We start from the raw sequence: 21527 nt of genomic DNA, 5'->3' as shown, positions 1-21527 counted from the left end.
ACACCCAGTGTGTGTGTGACAATCATTAGTACTTTAACTTAACTTTAACTTTACACATACAAACTGTAGCACACAAAAAAGCACATTTAATAAAAAAAACGTTATTATGGTCTTACCTTTACTAATAAATGAAGTCCATGCGCCGCAACTAAAACCCTCACTTAAACTTTCCACGTGCAAGATTGAATCTATTTAAAAAAGTGTAACCGAGGGTTTATAAATGTCGCCTATACTGTATGAAACTACAAAATAACAAACACGGAGGCTCCAGTTTACACGAGGACCACTTTATTTACCTTCTTTCAAAAACCTCTGCTCCACTCCGTGTCATCACTTCCGCACTTACCGCCTTCAAAATAAGAGCTCAAGGCATATACTGTATAACAGCGCATAACAGGAACTTAACATCACAAAGAGGAAAGCCCATGAAAATAGGTTACAAAAGTTATTTAATAAGAAGCCAAAAAGTGCAAAAACAATAATGTTCGTGTTGGAGGAGTTGTGAATTAGAAACACCTGCAGTCTGCAAGTGTACCTAATGTTGTGGCCCATGACAATTGGATAGTGACAACACATAACCATATCAGAGTTTGACAAACACATACAAACCTCAGTCAGGTTTTAGGACCTTGAGAACACTTGATAGTCAATAGAACCCGAATTTACCTTTTTGTGATGTTAAACAATAATGTATCCAACAAAGTAAACACAAAGCTTGCTTTTTCAATCAGTTTTATCAGTGAGAAATACATTTTACTGCTGACGTCCCTTTTTTTTAAAGACTCTTTAGAAGAAAATAAAAATTATTCCTAAAGAAACACAATAAATGCAGTGGTAAAAGGTAAAGGCAAGTACAAAGGCAATTACAGAGCAGAAAAAGCAACAATGAAACAAATTGCTTATAGTGTCTAATAAATTAAATTCTGTTTACTAAATTATTTAAATTTGGCCAGTCATTTTTTAAGGATATGGCCTAAGTTTTGGAATGATTTGCTAAACGAAATAAAAAACACAAAGTGACCTGAAAACATGCTAATTAGTCGATTGGCTACAAACCTTATATACAACACTTGTACACATGATATTATGGCATTGCCTGTGTTAAATATATGCAATAATGTGCACTGCATCGTCCCGGATGGATAAACAGTAAAACAAAAACACATTTATTTTAAGAAACCCAAATAGAAAGGTTCCACTAGTTGCTAGAACCGATTAGCACAGAAAACCTGTTGGGAGAAAACAGTACTGTTTTTTGTCACATACAGTACATAAAACAACAACACAAAATAAAATTATGAAAAATAATTAAACGTTTTTAATGAAATGTATCAGATGTCACTTTTCAACCAAACTCCGACTGGAGCTGCCTTCTTACTTCCATCCATCGATCAGGAAACCAAAGTGTACCTTATTGTTGATAACTTCCGTACTGACCCTGTAATATGAAAAATTTCAACGAAGATGAGTTTAGATACTGTCCCACTTACTCTGAGTCAACATGGTCATCCAGTCTGTATTGAATGCTACAGTATGTGGTTATACTTGATGGGCCCTATTCTCCCATGTACTTAAATGAGACCTACGATTAAATTAGTATTTTCTGACTGATGCATGTTGTTACAAAATTGAATACCGGTACTTGTGTTAAACAATGTCGAAGCATTAAATCAGAAAGTTCATGCAATATAGGCATTATCTTGCACACGGTTTTGGATGCCTCTTTTTCGCAGGGTTTGGCAGTTGCTACAAGATGACGTCAAGGCGAGCTGGATGTACTGATTTGGACATCAAGTCTAGCTCTCATCCAGAGGGAGAGGAGCTCCTCCCCTCTGCTTTGGGCAATGAGGAAACACAAAAAAGGTAGGATAAAGTATTTCATAATCTTGTCATGCACAACATGCAACATGTAGTAATGTCAATTCTGCCAAAAGCAGCTTTCTTATGCAGCGAGTGCAGATATACCTAATGATATGACCGGCGAATCTATATAAGGTTTTTGAAGTTTATTATCAACTATGTCTTAAAAAAAAAAGTGGTGACGACTTTAAGATAAATATTTAAAAAGCGTACATTTTTTAAAAGATCAGTTTGATTTAATTTTGAAGAGGGTGGGGTGTGGTTTCAATAGCAATCTGGAAATTCCTCCTCAAACGGCCAGCTTGCAGACAGACTTAAAAAACAGGTTACAAAAGTGACACAAAGCTTGTCCAAAATAGTTTTCATACACCACAAGGAAGGGTTTTTAAATGTAAAAAAAATCATCATAAGTCCCCCTTTATTGGGCCATATTATGATTTTTTTTCTACATTTAAAAACACTTCCTTGTGGTCTACATAACATTTAATGGTGGTTCTTTGGTCAAAATTTTGCATACATTATGTTTTACAGACCATCTTAAAACCACTTTCCGACCGTCTCTTCAGGATGCGCTGTTTTGTGAGCTGTCTTATTTTAGTGCCTCCACTTTGACTGCATTTTCTCCCCGTCATCCATGTTTTAGTTTTTTGCACTTCCATATCGTGTCTACTGACAGATATAAGTTAGAACTATACGCTACTTTGTTTTAGAAATGGCAACAGCAGAGGATGCATGTGCATGTATGAGCTAGGCTGCCCCACAAGAGTATAAAGAATAAGAAGGAGCTTATAGACTACAGCGTGGGACTCGCACAAAGCTCTTCAGTAAGGAAAGTTGGTTTTGCATCATAGACCTCCATTAAAGTCTGTCACTGCACGCCTTCATCCAAGATGCACACTTTTCAATAAAACTATCACATCTATTCTGGTCGCTTCAATTGAGACACCTGGAAACATCTATTGAAATAAGGATAAAAGGATCATGATCAAAATGCACATTGTTGTCTGTGAGTGCAACCACAGTGTAAAGGGACCACGCGCATTAGCTGTATTTGAACATTCTGGTACTAATGGATGTTCAATCATACAATGATTTTAATCGTGACTGTGATCATTGAACTATGTGATTATTTAATAGAAAATGAATATATAATGTAGCATCTATCAACTGATTTCATTGATTTTTTTTTACATCAAACTGTCACTCTCCCCCTTACAAGCACAAGCACACAAAAACAAACCCACTGTCACGCACGCGCACACACACACACACACACACACACACACACACACACACACACACACACACACACACACACACACACACACACACACACACACACACACACACACACAAACACTAACAAACCGCTGTGTAGCCCCTCTGACTTGTCACAGCTTCACAGGCATTTGTACTAAACAGAACTCCTAATATCACAAATAACATCAGGGTGGTAATAATAACAAGTGAAACAAAGCTACATCCCTGTTGCGTGCATACACACACTACATCACCATGGCAACACATACACACGACTAGCACGGCAGAGATTGATTCAGGGTTTGGTGGTTGCGGGGGGTGTATTTTGTAGCGTCCCGGAAGAGTTAGTGCTGCAAAGGGTTCTGGGTATTTGTTTTGTTGTTTTGTTCTGTTCTGTTGTGTTTATGTGGTGCTACGGTGCGGATGTTCTCCCGAAATGTGTTTGTCATTCTTGTTTGGTGTGGATTCACAGTGTGGTGTATATTTCTAACAGTCTTAAAGTTGTTTATACGGCCACCCTCAGTGTAACATGTATCGCTGTTGATTAAGTATGCGTTGCATTCACGTGTGTGTGCGTACAGTAGCCGCACATATCTTGTGACTGGCCTGGCACGTTGTTAGAATGGATGAAAAGCGGACGTGACAACAGCTCGTAGAGGACGTTAAAGGCATTTAAGGCACGCCCCCAAGACTGTGGTCCGGGTGGACTATGAGATATAATGACTGATGAACACCTTTGTTCGATAATGAAGGTTGCCTCAGCTCAAAGCCTGAGCCCCGACATTAATGAACTAGCATCCAAGAAAAGATGCCAGGTATCTGGCTTGGGCATATCAGATTAGATCATTGTGAATGGTTGGTTTATTCATTGTTATTTTATTTTCAAATTTATTAGCCTGTGGAAAAAGTTAATGTTCATATTTACCTCAGAAGGCTGCAAATAGAAAAGAGGCATTCCATTTTTATTTAAATTGTATTTGATATGCCATTGATATTTTTTAATTAGTATTATTATTATTATTATTTAAAACTCGATTTTGCATGTCACACAATTTTGTCCCACTCTGTATTTGAGTTTGACACCCCTGAGCTAAAGGATAAATATTTGAGGTACATTAACAGTTTGTCCACTTGTACACGTTTTGTTAATTCAAGCAAAAATGAATTTGACTTAAAATGTTGTCCCTCATGGTATAGAAACAAATATAAAGGAATTATACATGTGTCAATCATTTACCTGTTCATAGTTAAAGGGCCTCTGCGCCTGTGATCCTAGTCCTCCTTGGGAAGAGCGGTAAGACCCGTACTGTTGGCTTTGACATTGTTGATATTGAGAATACTCTGAGGATCCACCCTGGCCAGGTCCTACAGTGTATAACGTTCAATCACTTCATTCATTCATTTGCATTTAGCACACAAAACGTGGTGCTCCAAACCGTATCCCTGTGGCTGCCCACTATAGCCTTGCTGAGAAGAGTACTGCTGCTGGCTGAAAGGCTGCTGAGCAGAAGCCTGCTGATATTTAGACTGCTGCTGACTGAACTGCGGGTTTCCTGTGCGATCAAAGATAAAAACTCCCATGTGAATTATTCATACTGTCAGTTGAACGCACACATGTATGCTACCTCCTTCGTAGTAGTGCTGTGAAGACTCATCCAAGGATCTCTCGTAGCTCTGCTCACTGTATGATGGCTGCTGATACGAGTATTCACCATGACCTGCCAAGTACGACATTCAAAATATGCAAAAACGAATCTGAAATTGTAAGGCCTGTTTATGCCAAAGCTAGTAGAATGTGTCTCTAAGAGAATCAAATACTAATTTGTGCTCTGGAGTAGCGGTAATAATTTAACATTGCCAATACAGCCAAATCAAACTACCAATGAATCAACTTATTAAATTTTTTAACTGACAAGTTTTAGTTTGGAGACTTTTTGTGACAGTTTGTGTCAGGTGTTTAGGAGATCCTACCAGTAGGATTATTAATTATAGCCATGTGATCAAACGCCAATAAGTTTGTTGAGAACTCTTACAGTTAGTTACAGGGCGTGGTGGGTAGGGGACGTAGGCTGTCGACTCAAACTGGCAGCCACACTTCCGTCAGTCTACCCCAGGGCAGCTGTGGCTACAAATGTAGCTTACCACCATCAGGTGTGAATGTGGAGTGAATGAATGATGGGTTCTAACTTCTCTGTGAGCGCTTTGAGTATCTAACAGAAAAGTGCTATATAAATCTAATCCATTATAATTAGAGTCAGGAAAACAAACAAAATATTGTGGCCATATTGTAGTTCTGTTGCATTACTACGACTACAATGATCTTAAACAATTTACAGGGTCAATATTTTAAATTGGTAAATGGAGTATATGAATGACTAAATGTAGAGCACAAATGTGTATATTTTTTCCTCAATGACACTTTCTTGGCACCAATCTTTCACAACACGTCCTTTTTTTTCAGCCTTTAGTTAGAGTTCCCCTATCACATCCAAAGCACCCTGGGCCCTCAAAACATCTCTCCAGCTTTGTCTGGAATCTGAAATTTTGGCAAACCAAAGGGACAGTATGGACACAGACACAGTTTTCCTCTCCCACCTTGGGGGAGAAAGATAACGAGTCGCCAATGCTGATGCTTAATATGGCACCAAGTAGAAAAGTCATGTTGTGTGTATTTGAGAGCTGTGTGAATGAAGTTTATGGCTGTGAGAGATTACCATTAGGGTAATACTGCTGGTTTATGGGCTCGCTGGAGCTCTGAGTGTGTCCATACTGCTCTCCGTAGAATTCGTTCTGTCCCAAGTACTGCTGTGCAGATCCTGCGAAGACAGGCAACACCATGATTGCTCAAGCAGATGGTCGGAATTAAATGTAGTGCCAGGACTTTTATGAGTTTACAAATAATGTATAGTGAAGTATGTGTAATGTGTGTAAAAAATATTCGATACAGTGGTACTTCAACTAAAGAGCGTTTTGTGATTAGAACTTAGGACTGGCTAATGGTTATGCTTTGCCAAGTGGTTTGAGTTGAGAGCTATGTCATAAAACTAATCAAACTTGTAAGTTGAGGTACTACTGTATTCATATTGAGCAGTTATGGTGATTAAAAATATTTTGAGGGGAGGAGTAAATTGTAAATTAAACTTTCAGAACCTCACAAGATAAAGATTTGTTGTAATAGTTTATTAGGGTGTATCTGATCACTGCTGTTATGGTGCACAGAAATTCCAAATTCCAAAGTGTCCTTTTCCTGCTTTTATTCACCAACCTCGTTCAGATGAGCCACAATCGTTGCATTAAAGTATGCAGAAAATATTCCCACTATGGCCATGGAAACAGTTAATGAAGCACTCTTACTTTAGAAACCCTTCACCTTGTCATTGAGGACATTAAAGTACCAGCATAAATGAGGTCATGCAATCATAGCTGGTTGCCTTGGAAACAGTATTCCATCCTTTTTATACAGACCGAGTCTGACTCTTGTCTCCTCTACCCACATCAGACAATGTAACAGGACAACATGGAGCTATTATTAGGCAGACATTAACCTCAAGTGACAAGTGATATGTCACCAGTCCGATTCCTAAAGTTGCATGCTGACCAGTCATATCATGACTATATTAGACTTTTGAAGCTATTTGTTCAACCATCTAGCTTTGTGTTTGAATGCTCAAACTCAAGTCACAAATCCAAAGTGCAAGTAGAACTAAAGTACCTTGTTGTGAAGAGCGGTAAGATCCCATGGACCTCTGGGACATACTGCTTCCTTGATTGTCTTGAACCATCATGCCCTGATACTGTTGGCTTCCAGGCTGGGCTGAGGAGTAACGTGGCGTTGTAGTTTGTTGATGTAGCAGTGAGACTAGGAGGGAAGTTGAATTCGGTGTGAAGAAATCATACATACCCATGAAGTACTCAATTGTTTCTATGTATTAGCAGAAGAGCAGTTAATTTGTTAATCAATCGACAAACAAATGATAAGTAGGAAAAAGCCAAACTTGCTCATGTGGAGCAGTCAGAAGTCTTTTTAAATGAAAAAAATGGGAAATGGTCTAAAAACAGCCAAGAAAATTAGTGCACAAACAATAAAAAAAGAAACCACACGGAGAGGAAGGCTGCATCTCAAGGTAAAGGATCAGAAGTAAGAAAAGTCAAAGCCTGAAGAAAGCAAGAGAGAGGATGCATGGAGAAGGCAAGTCATTTGCGGATGAACTGAATGTGCTTTGTTTTATTCATCAAGGGTCTGACTACTAAGATCCAAATACCACGCGATAAACAGCGTGTGCAAACTGTAAACGTGTGTGTAGGTGTGATAACTGGCGCAGACCACCTTATTTAAAGTGGTTCTATTACATAAAACCCACTTTTCTTAACTATTGGTACCTGTTTTGTGTAATTAGAATCTGCATAAGTCCCAAATATTTGAATTCAAACCATGGAGACATGGGGTAGATATTTATAATACATTCTTCCCTTCCTTCATTGTTCCTCCAAACGAGCCGTTTAGAATATGCCTGTTTTTCCCATATGTGACGTAAGTCGATGTCTCTATATATGGTCAATTTTACTCGAAGAGCTTTGCCATTGTCCGCCATTGTAGTCAATAAGCAATTTTTTCTCTATACTCTTGTTTTGGGCAGACAGGCTCATAAATAAACATACATGCTTCGCTGTTGCCATTTCTAATACAAAGTACCATACAGTTCTAAATGTTATCTGTCAGCAAACTACATATGGAAGCGCTAAAAACTACAACATGGCTGACGGGGAGAAGACGCAGTCGAGGTGGCGGCACGTAAACAAGACAGCTAACAAAACGCATCCTGAATAGACAGTCAGAAAGATGGTCTGTAAAACATAATCTATGCAAAATGTTGACCAAAGAACCACCATTGCATGTTATGTAGACAACAAGGAAGTGTTTTAAACGTAAAAAAAAAACAATCATAATATCCATCCATCCAATTTCTACCAATTGTCCCTTTTGCGGTCGTGGGGGGTGCTGGAGCCTATCTCAGCTGCATTCGGGCGGAAGGCGGGGTACACCCTGGACAAGTCGCCACCTCATCGCAGGGCCAACACAGATAGACAGACAACATTCACACTCACTAATATGACCCCTTTAAATGAGTTTTTTTGCATGTACTATGTGGCTGTCACCATGGAAACACTCATTTAAATCATGTTCTCATGCTCCTAGCGGTCGCGTTTTTTCAGGGCATTTTAGAAGCAGTGCATCTACAAACGTACAACAGAACCCACTTTTCACCACGCTGAAGGTGCGCTAATAGAAGATGCTGGCAATAACTGCAACTGTGCTCTGAAATGTTTCAGACACACAAATTTTTTTATATTGCAATAAGTTTTCATGTAGAAAATATGCTCATCATGTCCCCTATATGAAAAAGATGTTGTCATTAAAAAAAACACACCAGATGACACCAAAAGACATCAATTTAATTTGTTTTAATCATCCCTTTAAGACATCCAGCAGCTATAAAATTATAAAATATTTCTGAATAGATATGTCTAATATTCTTAATTTTTGACACTCCATATATGTTGGCAAGCATACTGTACGTAGGACAGAACTGCACCACGATCACCACCTTTCTCACAGCTTTTTCCGCACAGCTGCCAGTTTGCACGTACTAAAGATAGACGCAAAACAGGGACTACAAAACAATTTCATTCTTGATTGATCACACTGCGTGGGCAAAATAATTACTTGTTGCTAACACTTTTATTCATAACTATGTTTTCTTAAACAATAACTGTTAAAGCTTCACCAGTTAAGTGCCAATGATTGTCGCACACACACTAGGTGTGGCGAAATTATTCTCTGCATTTGACCCATCACCCTTGATCACCCCCTGGGAGGTGAGGGGAGAAGTGGGCAGCAGCAGTGGCCGCGCCCAAAACGTCTACTTATTATAGTTTTAGATGCATCCATTTATATTTTGAAATTTCCCTCAAAAAATGTTTTTATCTGATAATGATTTAAACGTATATTCTTTAAAAATTGCATATTCTCGTCTGGGATGACATTCACAGTGGTAAGCCAAAAATTGGTGTATTATCATCAAATTGATCTTTTTTTTTACACATATCTCGTGTTATCCATCCAAAATTCGTAATCTTTTTTTTCATTTTCTTGGCAATATGGTGGTCCCGCGACTATCCCCTTCCATCTCGATCCAGTCACAAATCAGATAATGCCTTACCCAAGAAGATAAGCTCACAGATCGTAGAAATGACAGGCACAGCCACCGGCTTTCGCCGCCCAAACTCAGGCAAGACCCGCCTTACAGTGCTTCTACTTGGTTTATATTGTGTGGAGGCTTCAGTGGTTGGTTAGATTTTGGCTCAAGGGACTGGTGGATTGGTTAGCTCTGTCAAGTCACAGCAGAGGGAAAAAGTTTATTGCCATACCAAAAATAAATACAGAGTAGTAATTGGTGAAATATAAGCAAGAGAAATGTCAAGTATGCATGTGGCGTTAGGAAGCGTATATTGCGTGACTTTCACGCTCAAAAACGTTAGGCTTGGCACTTCTGGTCTTACAGTAAAAGGCTAAAATAGCTACACAACAAATCAAGCTAACATTGCTAACATATCAGTCACACATTTCTAACTTACTGTTATTACTTACCATTTCATTGTCTCCATTGCCATAGATGGATAGAAGTCACCCAACACGGCATTAAAAGTAGTTTTCTTTTTTGTGAAAGTTTGTGGGTGAAGCAGGACTCTTTTTGGCACACACTCGAACCGACTTCTTCACAGTCGAAGGCACATTGCCGCAAACAAGACATTGCCGCAAACAAGAATGTTAGCCAGGCACTAATTATTTCTTCAGATCAGACTGGAGGTTTGACTAGTGTCCTGTGTTGGGTAATACAACCAATAAAAGATTGTTCGTTCTTCGAGTCGAATCTACAAGGCAGTTTGGGTAGATTTATACCATACATGGATAATCCAGGAACGTTGTTCCCAAACAGTGACACCACCAATTATGCACATTCCAAATGAAGCGTTTGGAGGAAGTAGATAGGAAGGCAATGTTATTTTAATAAATATCTCCGCAATGCCTCCATGCATTGATTTCAAATTTTCGAGACTTATGCAGATCCCAAATGCACAACAGCAGGAACCAATAAGTACAAAAAGTTGGTTTTGCATGATAGGGCTCCTTTAATACATGCAAACCTTTAGTAGATCATGCCCTAAATTTTATAGCTTAATGGCGTAAATGGAAATTCTCTTGCTCATAAGAGAAATAAGAACTTTGAGCAGCATCAAAAGGGCTCCTGCATAGACCAGACTGCATATTTAAGTTATAATCTACATGAACATTTATGTTTTATTACTTCATTGCGCTCCAAAAAAAATCTACTCCTGCTAAAAAGAGCAAAAAAGGTATCTTAAGTAGCCGTTTGTGTTTTGATTCTGTTTATTTTCTGAGTTAGTGTCCTCCTGGCGATAGAGAAACTCTATACCTGGCTCACCTTGGCTGGACTGCATGTTGAGATTGCTACGGGAGAAAAAAGAGGAAGAGCCGTAGCCAGGCGCAATAATCTGAGATGAGGGCACAGCAAGGTTGTAGCTGGAGGCTAAGACCAAACTACTGTAGTTGCTGACAGGCAGATTGAGGAAAGCGGAAGGAAAATTCGGGTGCACATGACCAGACTTGAGCTGCATGGGGGCGTGACTTGGGCCTGACGACACACATTCATAGTCAGTGTGATACATCATCAGGTTAAGCGGGGAGCCACATTCAGTTCATCTTAAACTTGCACAGCCATAAAGTATCATTGTGGTAATATTCTATGTGATTGGTGGTTAAAACATTTTTTTGTGTAAAACAATTAATCAACAAATTCATAAAGAAAAAAACATTATGATCATCGGTAAAACAACATGCAGCAAAGTCAGGATAAGACGAGTGCATTCAAGAAAATGAAGCTTTGTGGGCGCCTAGAAAAAAATGTGCTGATACTCTCACCATTGCTCATTTGACCCTGCATCATTGCTGATTGTCCTGTGTTGTCATTAAGATTGCCGTGTGCATGTCCCCCACTCATTCCTGCAGGGCCCATGGACATATTTGAAGTGGGAGGCTGCACAATGAAAGAAAACAAATTATATTATTTTCACTCTCTCCATCTAAATTGAGAAGTGTAAACAGTTTGATACATTGAAACTTCAATGTTTGGCAATTAAAAGTGTTTAAAGCTAAATAGTGACGGCAAAAGTGAAAGTGAGGGGTGTGATCAAGGCCTGCCTGTCACATAAACAATCTATGCGGCCGTTTAGGGCCACAACCACTGGGTTGATCAGGGTGGGCATTTTGTAAAGATTTGAAGATTGTTTTTCTTTCATTTAAATCTCCCAGTTATAAAATATGATGTCATAAAAGTTCAGATGAAATTGATTTTGCTGTCGAAGTTCAATAATAACATTGAATCGAATTAGGAATATAAAACACATGGGACACTTAACTTTTAACTCAACACAGACGTCATAACGTCATCAAAGCTGCCATTTTTGCATTCACACACAGCGCCAACATGTGAGAACCAGGATGAGATGATAGAAGAAAGGTAAAAATATGATACATCCATTTGTAGCAGCATCGGACAAAGTTCAGTTTGTTTCACTTTTGCATCTCATAGCACATATTTATGGTGTGTTTAAAGAACCTTGATTAAAGTTCGAAACAGAGGCGTTACTAGTTGTCAGCAAGACAGGGGAGGCTTCACCCCCAGTAGATGTACTAACAAAAATAATAACAATAATAATAATCATTATAATAGTTATGGATTATATTATTATTATTTTCCACTGACTATAATCCTACACAAATCAGCCAATATCTACTTTACACTATGACGTAAAGGAAAACTTGCAATATGTATAATCATATTTAAGTGATTAATTATAGGTTGTATGATTATTAAACCTCACATTCTGGCTACTTTATATTACATTTGTCAGCACTATTTTATTTTTTTAAACAAAAAAGCAAAACAGAACCTTTTAAAAAATAAAAAACACCAAATAATGAAAGAGTTTAAGGATATTTTAGGAGGCCTTTAGCACACCGAAAAAAGCCTAATGACACCACTTGTTGGAATTCTTGATGAAAAACATTATTGTTGAAACTAAGACTTAAAGATGTAAAAATTGTGTGCTAACTACTCGGCCCTTCTAGGTTATTACGTTGGGAAAACTGACATGTGCACAGAACACAGGATACAATGATGGCTCATATTCATGCAAGAGGGAACTGGTTTATAATAACATAATCTAGATATTTTACTCCCATTTGTAGAAAGTCAAAAACCTTAATAAAGTTTTTTCATACAAAATCCTGGAGACATTACAAGCTGTATGCAAAACCTTTAGTTTTTTACATGTATTTTAAAAAGCCAGATTTAATCATATGCCTTTTTAGTGCATGTAAGCATATTAGGTGTGTATGTGGGGCGGTGATGTTTGGTTTTAAGGTGAGTTTGGTGCCCTTCACGAGTCTAAAAATATTAATCATAGTGATGAATAAGTAATATTAAAGACCCAAACAGAGCCACAAACAAAATCTTGTTTGGGGCCACAAAAAGCCAAGGTCTTGAAGAACCCAACCATACTTACAGCAGGTAGTAAGGACTGCATATTCTGATTGGAATCTGCTATTGTCGCCAGGTAAACCAGATTTCTGTGCAAAATCTGTTGATATCTAACCAAATGCAAAACAAATATGTCAGTTTCATGACATTCACAAGATTTAGAGGGGAACTGCACTTTTTTGGAATTTTGCCTATCATTCACAATCCTTATGTAAGACATTCACACATATGTTTTATCAATCAATCAATCAATCAATGTTTATTTATATAGCCCTAAATCACAAGTGTCTCAAAGGGCTGCACAAGCCACAACGACATCCGCGGTACAGAGCCCACATACGGGCAAGGAAAAACTCACAACCCCAATGTCGATGTGAATGACTATGAGAAATCTTGGAGAGGACCGCATATGTGGGTGACCCCCCCCCCCCCCTCTAGGGGAGACCGGATACAATGGACGTCGAGTGGGTCTGACATAATATTGTGAATTATGCATTCTTACTAGTAAATAAACACGAGTAAAAGTCTTCTTACAATGGAGCCTATGGGAGTCGCTCTATTCTGCCTATAAAGCACTTCAAAAAATATCCAAACACTTCCATCAACATTTTATGTACATGGTGTAAGTATATGTGTAATGCAGTAACAGGCACATTAATAATAACATGTAACATTAATATATTTTGCTCATTTTAAGCATACGGCGGCATAGGCGCCGATTCTTTCTCACCACCAAGCAAAAACCGCACATGTTTAAGCCCCTTCTACACTAAATTGGCTAAGGTTATCCAGGGTAAATCCCACCTAACCTTATCCGTGTCTACACACACAAAATGGTCGTTTAAGACCCCCTCACCTCCTCCGTCAGCCGGCGCAACGCGACCTAATAAGCATGCGCGGAAAATGCGCATGTCATAGTCACCTCCAGTGTTGCTTTGTGTGCAAGTTCTTAAATTTAACTTATCTGAACAATATCCAGTGTTGTGGTATTTCAATTAACTGTAATCCAGTGTGCTGTGGGGCCCTATTGTAGTGAGTCACACCTGAGCCATCATAAATTAATCAAATCTTTATTGGACATGTAAAAGTACACAATGTGATGTAGAACATTTTACAACAATCAATCTCGGGATCTAGATATCTGGTCAGGACACTCCTCACTCTTTTGCCTTCACCTTCATTGTCCATTACTTTTTGGTGACTTTATATACTCTGGACTAGGGATGTCCGATAATGGCTTTTTGCCGATATCCGATATTCCAATATTGTCCAACTCTTTAATTACCGATACCGATATCAACCGATACCGATATCAACCGATATATACAGTCGTGGAATTAAAACATTATTATGCCTAATTTGGACAACCAGGTATGGTGAAGATAAGGTACTTTTAAAAAAAAAAATTATAAAATAAAATAAGATAAATAAATTAAAAACATTTTCTTGAATAAAAAAGAAAGTAAAACAATATAAAAACAGTTACATAGAAATTAGTAATTAATGAAAATTAGTAAAATTAACTGCTAAAGGTTAGTACTATTAGTGGACCAGCAGCACGCACAATCATATGTGCTTACGGACTGTATCCCTTGCAGACTGTATTGATATATATTGATATATAATGTAGGAACCAGAATATTAATACGGTAACAGAAATAAACAACCCTTTTGTGTGAATGAGTGTAAATGGGGAGGAAGGTTTTTAGGGTTGGTGCACTAATTGTAAGTGTATATTGTGTTGTTTATGTTGATTTAATAAAAAGAAAAAAAAAGAAAAAGAAAAAAAAAAAAACGATACCGATAATAAAAAAACCGATACCGATAATTTCCGATATTACATTTTAACGCATTTATAGGCTGATAACATCGGCAGGCCGATATTATCGGACATCTCTACTCTGGACCTAGGCGTTGAGTCCGTGACATACATGGCTGACAATAACTGATACAGTCTGCTTTGCCAGTCCAAAAGCATTCGCCGTTTTCCGTAGTCTTCCCTCGTCGGCCAGGTAATACAAAGAACGCGCTACCTTTTTTAATCACATCCACGGGAGCCCGCATTCTCGTTGACTCTTCTTTGACAAATGGACAAAGTTTTTCGGTAAGTACACGTTTGTAGGATCACAGCTGACCTGGACATTCGAATGTTCTGTTGCCGTTTGAGAAGTGTTGTATCTGAAATAGCTGCAATCGCTTCCTCTTAAGGTATTCATGTGTGATTTCCACAAGCATATGTACAGACGGAAGAAGAAACACGGCAATTATTCGTTTAAGGGGTTATCTGGCTTAGTGTAGACATAGCATCAGAAAAGTAGCGTCAGATTTACCACCCGTCCAAGCACCCACTAGCAGAAATGTATATCGGCGCCTATGTACGGTGGCGCATTGATTACACAAACGCATCACTAGGTTCGCTTTTTCCTTCGACAACATCACTGATTACTCCTCACTGCAGACTTCATGAGGGCCAACAAACATAATAAACAATCACTTAATGTACAATGTCTGCTGTCACTGGTGATGCTGACGGTTAAGATGTTGACATATTCCTGTTTAGAATAAGAATGACACATAATCCCGGCATTTCCAAGTCTAAATCTGCTGTCAAAGTTGACCAATTTCTCAGATTATGTCCTCATTCTAGAATTAACTTTCACAAGGTCCGAGGCGAGGAAGCAGCTCACCAGCTGATGATGTCATAACAGCAGCATAGAAAGTTACCTCTCTATAACAATGCACTGCTAGAAATAGGTCCTAATGTTAGCACTGGGGATATCCGATAATGGCTTTTTGCTGATATCCGATATTCCGATATTGTTCAACTCTTTAATTACCGATACCGATATCAACCGATACCGATATCAACTGATACCGATATATACAGTCGTGGAATTAACACATTATTATCCCTAATTTGGACAACCAGGTATGGTGAAGATGAGGTCCTTTTTAAAAATTAATACAATAAAATAAGATAAAGAAATTAAAAGCATTTTCTTGAATAAAAAAGAAAGTAAAACAATATAAAAACAGTTACATAGAAACTAGTAATGAATGAAAATGAGTAAAATTAACTGTTAAAGGTTAGTACTATTAGTGGACCAGCAGCACGCACAATCATGTGTGCTTACGGACTGTATCCCTTGCAGACTGTATTGATATACTGTATATTGATATATAATGTAGGAACCAGAATATTAATAACAGAAATAAACAACCCTTAAGTGTGAATGAGGGAGGGAGGTTTTTTGGGTTGGTGCACTAATTGTAAGTGTATCTTGTTTTTTTAATGTTGATTTAATAAAAAACAAACAAACAAACAAACAAAAAACGATACCATCCATCCATCCATCCATCCATCTTCTTCCGCTTATCCGAGGTCGGGTCGCGGGGGCAGCAGCTTAAGCAGGGAAGCCCAGACTTCCCTCTCCCCAGCCACTTCGTCCAGCTCCTCCCGGGGGATCCCGAGGCGTTCCCAGGCCAGCCGGGAGAGATAGTCTTCCCAGCGTGTCCTGGGTCTTCCCCGTGGCCTCCTACCGGTCGGACGTGCCCGAAACACCTTCCTAGGGAGGCGTTCGGGTGGCATCCTGACCAGATGCCCGAACCACCTCATCTGGCTCCTCTCGATGTGGAGGAGCAGCGGCTTTACTTTGAGCTCCCCCCGAATGACAGAGCTTCTCACCCTATCTCTAAGGGAGAGCCCCGCCACTCGGCGGAGGAAACTCATTTCGGCCGCTTGTACCCGTGATTTTGTCCTTTCGGTCATGACCCAAAGCTCATGACCATAGGTGAGGATGGGAACGTAGATAGACCGGTAAATCGAGAGCTTTGCCTTCCGTCTCAGCTCCTTCTTCACCACAACGGATCGATACAGCGTCCGCATTACTGAAGACGCCGCACCGATCCGCCTGTCGATCTCACGATCCATTCTTCCCCCACTCGTGAACAAGACTCCAAGGTACTTGAACTCCTCCACTTGGGGCAAGATCTCCTCCCCAACCCGGAGATGGCACTCCACCCTTTTCCGGGAGAGAACCATGGACTCGGACTTGGAGGTGCTGATTCCCATCCCAGTCGCTTCACACTCGGCTGCGAACCGATCCAGTGAGAGCTGAAGATCTTGGCCGGAGGAAGCCATCAGGACCACATCATCTGCAAATAGCAGTGACCTAATCCTGCAGCCACCAAACCAGATCCCCTCAACGCCCTGACTGCGCCTAGAAATTCTGTCCATAAAGGTTATGAACAGAATCGGTGACAAAGGGCAGCCTTGGCGGAGTCCAACCCTCACTGGAAACGTGTCCGACTTACTGCCGGCAATGCGGACCAAGCTCTGACACTGATTATACAGGGAGCGAACTGCCACAATAAGACAGTCCGTTACCCCATACTCTCTGAGCACTCCCCACAGGACTTCCCGGGGTACACGGTCAAATGCCTTCTCCAAGTCCACAAAGCACATGTAGACTGGTTGGGCAAACTCCCATGCACCCTCAAGGACCCTGCCGAGAGTATAGAGCTGGTCCACAGTTCCACGACCAGGACGAAAACCACACTGTTCCTCCTGAATCCGAGGTTCGACTATCCGGCGTAGCCTCCTCTCCAGTACACCTGAATAGACCTTACCGGGAAGGCTGAGGAGTGTGATCCCACGATAGTTGGAACACACCCTCCGGTTCCCCTTCTTAAAGAGAGGAACCACCACCCCGGTCTGCCAATCCAGAGGTACCGCCCCCGATGTCCACGCGATGTTGCAGAGTCTTGTCAACCAAGACAGCCCCACAACATCCAGAGCCTTAAGGAACTCCGGGCGGATCTCATCCACCCCCGGGGCCTTGCCACCGAGGAGCTTTTTAACTACCTCGGCAACCTCAGCCCCAGAAATAGGAGAGCCCACCACAGATTCCCCAGGCCCTGCTTCCTTATAGGAAGACGTGCTGGTAGGATTGAGGAGGTCTTCGAAGTATTCCCTCCACCGATCCACAACATCCGCAGTCGAGGTCAGCAGAGCACCATCCCCACCATACACGGTGTTGACACTGCACTGCTTCCCCTTCCTGAGGCGGCGGATGGTGGTCCAGAATTGCTTCGAAGCCGTCCGGAAGTCTTTTTCCATGGCCTCCCCGAACTCCTCCCATGTCCGAGTTTTTGCCTCCGCGACCGCTGAAGCCGCACACCGCTTGGCCTGTCGGTACCTGTCTGCTGCCTCAGGAGTCCCATGAGCCAAAAGAACCTGATAGGACTCCTTCTTCAGCCTGACGGCATCCCTCACCGCCGGCGTCCACCAACGGGTTCTAGGATTACCGCCACGACAGGCACCAACCACCTTGCGGCCACAGCTCCAATCGGCCGCCTCGACAATAGAGGTACGGAACATTGTCCACTCGGACTCAATGTCCAGCACCTCCCTCGTGACATGTTCAAAGTTCTTCCGGAGGTGGGAATTGAAACTCTCTCTGACAGGAGACTCTGCCAGGCGTTCCCAGCAAACCCTCACAATGCGTTTGGGCCTGCCAGGTCTGTCCGGCATCCTCCCCCACCATCGCAGCCAACTCACCACCAGGTGGTGATCGGTAGAAAGCTCCGCCCCTCTCTTCACCCGAGTGTCCAAAACATGAGGCCGCAAATCCGATGACACAACTACAAAGTCGATCATGGAACTGCGGCTTAGGGTGTCCTGGTGCCAAGTGCACATATGGACACCCTTATGTTTGAACATGGTGTTTGTTATCGACAATCCGTGACGAGCACAAAAGTCCAATAACAGAACACCACTCGGGTTCAGATCCGGGCGGCCATTCTTCCCAATCACACCTCTCCAGGTTTCACTGTCGCTGCCAACATGAGCGTTGAAGTCCCCCAGTAGAACGAGGGAATCACCCGGGGGAGCACTCTCCAGTACTCCCTCGAGTGAATCCAAAAAGGGTGGGTACTCTGAGCTGCTGTTTGGCGCGTAAACGCAAACAACAGTCAGGACCCGTCCCCCCACCCGAAGGCGGAGGGAAGCTACCCTCTCGTCCACCGGGTTGAACTCCAACGTGCAGGCTTTGAGCCGAGGGGCAACAAGAATTGCCACCCCAGCCCGTCGCCTCTCACTGCCGGCAATGCCAGAGTGGAAGAGAGTCCAGCCCCTCTCAAGAGAAGTGGTTCCAGAGCCCTTGCTGTGCGTCGAAGTGAGTCCGACTATATCTAGCCGGAACTTCTCCACCTCACGCACTAGCTCAGGCTCCTTCCCCCCCAGCGAAGTGACGTTCCACGTCCCAAGAGCCAGCTTATGTAGCCGAGGATCGGACCGCCAAGTGCCCTGCCCTCGGCTTCCGCCCAGCTCACACTGCACCCGACCTCTATGGCCCCTGCTATGGGTGGTGAGCCCATTGGAGGGGGGACCCACGTTGCCTCTTCGGGCTGTGCCCGGCCGGGCCCCATGGGGACAGGCCCGGCCACCAGGCGCTCGCCATCGTGCCCCACCTCCGGGCCTGGCTCCAGAGGGGGGCCCCGGTGACCCGCGTCCGGGCGAGGGAAATCTGGGTCCTTGGTTTGTGTTCTTCATCGAGGTCTTCGAGCTGCTCTTTGTCTGATCCCTCACCTAGGACCAGTTTGCCTTGGGAGACCCTACCAGGGGGCATAAAAACCCCCGGACAACATAGCTCCTAGGATCATTGGGACACGCAAACTCCTCTACCACGGTAAGGTGGCAGCTCAGAGAGGAGCAAAAAAACGATACCGATACCGATAATTTAAAAAACGATACCGACAATTTCCGATATTACATTTTAAAGCATTTATCGGCCGATAATATCGGCCTGCCGATATTATCGGCCGATAAATGCTTTAGTTAGCACTTATAATAACAGTATTGATAATAACAGTATTGCTAATACTTGAGGTCACGACATGTGTATAGAGTATTCTTGACTGTTTTTCGATGGTTATTTATTGGGCTTTATGGGCGGAATAGAGGACCTCCCACAGACTTTGATTTATGTTTATTTAGGAGTTAGAATGCATTAAAAAAAGATGTCTTTTCGCTCATAAAAAGTTAACCTGACTTTCGCCAGATCCTTGTAGTTCGCTGAGCTCCACACAAGGATCTGGGATCGAGGGCAATGCAAACTCCTTCAGGATAGCAAAAAATAATGAACCAATCAGGATCGCTGGGCGGGATTTCATAGATGTGACGTAGCGCCGAAGCGGCTGTTTGATTCAAACAACATTGGCGGCACGCAGCGAGGAGTCGTATGCTGACATTGATTCTGCTATTGCAACTGTTTTGTCGAATCTATCGAATATTAATTATTTAAAAGATGAACAGAGAACGGGTTTGAAGGCATTTATTAACTTTTCGCTCTGTCGTTATCCAATATGTCGGCTGTTCTGTTTTGGATTTCCTAGCGTTGCTCTCATTAGCATCACGGGTTGATTTGGATGTGTGTGGTTGAAGTAGCACGTCATTCAAGATAACGGAGAAGTGGTTTATCCAATCACATACAATGATTTTTTTCTACGAGGTCCCGCCTTCTGAAAAACATCTCCTATTGAGAAGTCCAAGATCCTTGTGTGGAGCTCAGCGAACTACAAGGATCTGGCGAGAGTCAGGTTGATAAAAAGTGTGAATTATTGGCAAAATCCCCAAAAAGTGCACTTCCCCTTTAAATGAGTAATGCACAAAGGTGATACTAACTGTGTGCATTCAGCCACCTTGCCTTTACTTTGGTAATCCATGATACATTGTATCAAATGATGGTTTTCATCCAGCATCTTTGGAGAGACAGAACTTTAGTGAAAAAAAGTCACAGGCCTCAATAAAACATTGATGCTTAGGAGTAAAATATGTAATTGTTCTTGTTTAAAACATCAATGGGTGTGAGCCTTTAATATTAGAATAAAATACATGTCATTGCAGTTAAGTTTTGGAGGTAAAAGTGTGTTTAAGCACAGCTTAGAGCTTGTATGTCTGTAAATGTTTAAAATATAAGACACTAAATCATTGAACACATTTGTAAATAACTGGCAAACAACAGCAAAAATGATCATTGGTAACCAATTCATTGACGCTGGAATATAAAATAGCAGTCACTTTCTCCACAGTGACTGAGCGAACACTCCCATCGCGTCTAGACTGTCAACAAACCAATTTCACATCATTTTCTCACCTTCTGGATCGCTTGCTGCGTCAACTCTGCTTTACTCCTGGGACGCACCGAAGAAAACGCCATCGACATTTTATCATAACATGGATAGTAAAATGCGCTCTTTTATATGCCAAAATGTCTTATCGAAGTCCTCTATTTGGGTATAGTTGGACCGCTATCAAGTCATGGGGATGTTAAACAATGCAGGCGTCGCTCAACTCGGAAATATAACTTTAAAACATTAAAATATTGCAATGCGATACAAGAGAAAGTAATTTTAGATGGATTAAGCGTATGAGTAATGTGAAATAGATGCAGAAAAAGGAAAATGCAAGACGACGAGAAATAGGACACCTCTCTCGCCACTTGGTATGATCCAGTCAGCCCGCAGCCTGTCACTTCTCTCTATCTTTTGATTGAAGGGAGCCACTCAGTCCTCCAAACGTATAACCACTGTAGACTTTTTAAAGCACATAAAAGAACGAAAACCACAAATAGCATTGACCAAAACATATATCTATATTTATTAACGTTCTTGGAAAACGTTTCTGCCTGTTGTTGTAAATTGAAATCAAATTTAAATTGGTACTACAGAATGTTGAATTTCCATCCATCCATCCATCCATCCATTTACTACCGCTTGTCCCTT

At 41.3% G+C, this 21527-nt stretch overlaps 1 protein-coding gene across 4 annotated transcripts; it reads right to left on the bottom strand.

Moving 5' to 3' along the window:
• Positions 1-192: 192 nt before the first annotated feature.
• LOC133618855 (calcium-responsive transactivator-like) lies at positions 193-21042 on the bottom strand. Of its 4 annotated transcripts, XM_061979645.1 has the most exons (11): positions 20900-21042; positions 20428-20504; positions 12769-12853; positions 11123-11237; positions 10626-10835; positions 6833-6979; positions 5835-5936; positions 4746-4838; positions 4557-4673; positions 4358-4485; positions 193-1438 (listed from the first exon to the last, which is right to left on the bottom strand). In XM_061979645.1, exons 1-11 carry the CDS (start codon positions 20966-20968, stop codon positions 1412-1414), a joined length of 1170 nt encoding a protein of 389 aa, XP_061835629.1. In that variant the 5' UTR covers positions 20969-21042; the 3' UTR covers positions 193-1411. The 4 variants fall into 4 exon arrangements, with proteins under 4 accessions (XP_061835629.1, XP_061835611.1, XP_061835600.1 ...); XM_061979627.1 differs by lacking the exon at positions 10626-10835 and having other exon boundaries at positions 193-1832; XM_061979616.1 differs by lacking the exon at positions 10626-10835 and having other exon boundaries at positions 194-1835.
• Positions 21043-21527: the final 485 nt, after the last annotated feature.

This window comes from Nerophis lumbriciformis, linkage group LG01 (genome assembly GCF_033978685.3).
Source record: "Nerophis lumbriciformis linkage group LG01, RoL_Nlum_v2.1, whole genome shotgun sequence".
NCBI lineage: Eukaryota > Metazoa > Chordata > Actinopteri > Syngnathiformes > Syngnathidae > Nerophis > Nerophis lumbriciformis.
Note: the sequence above shows the minus strand (reverse complement) of the source record. Positions and strands in the feature narration are given on the sequence as shown.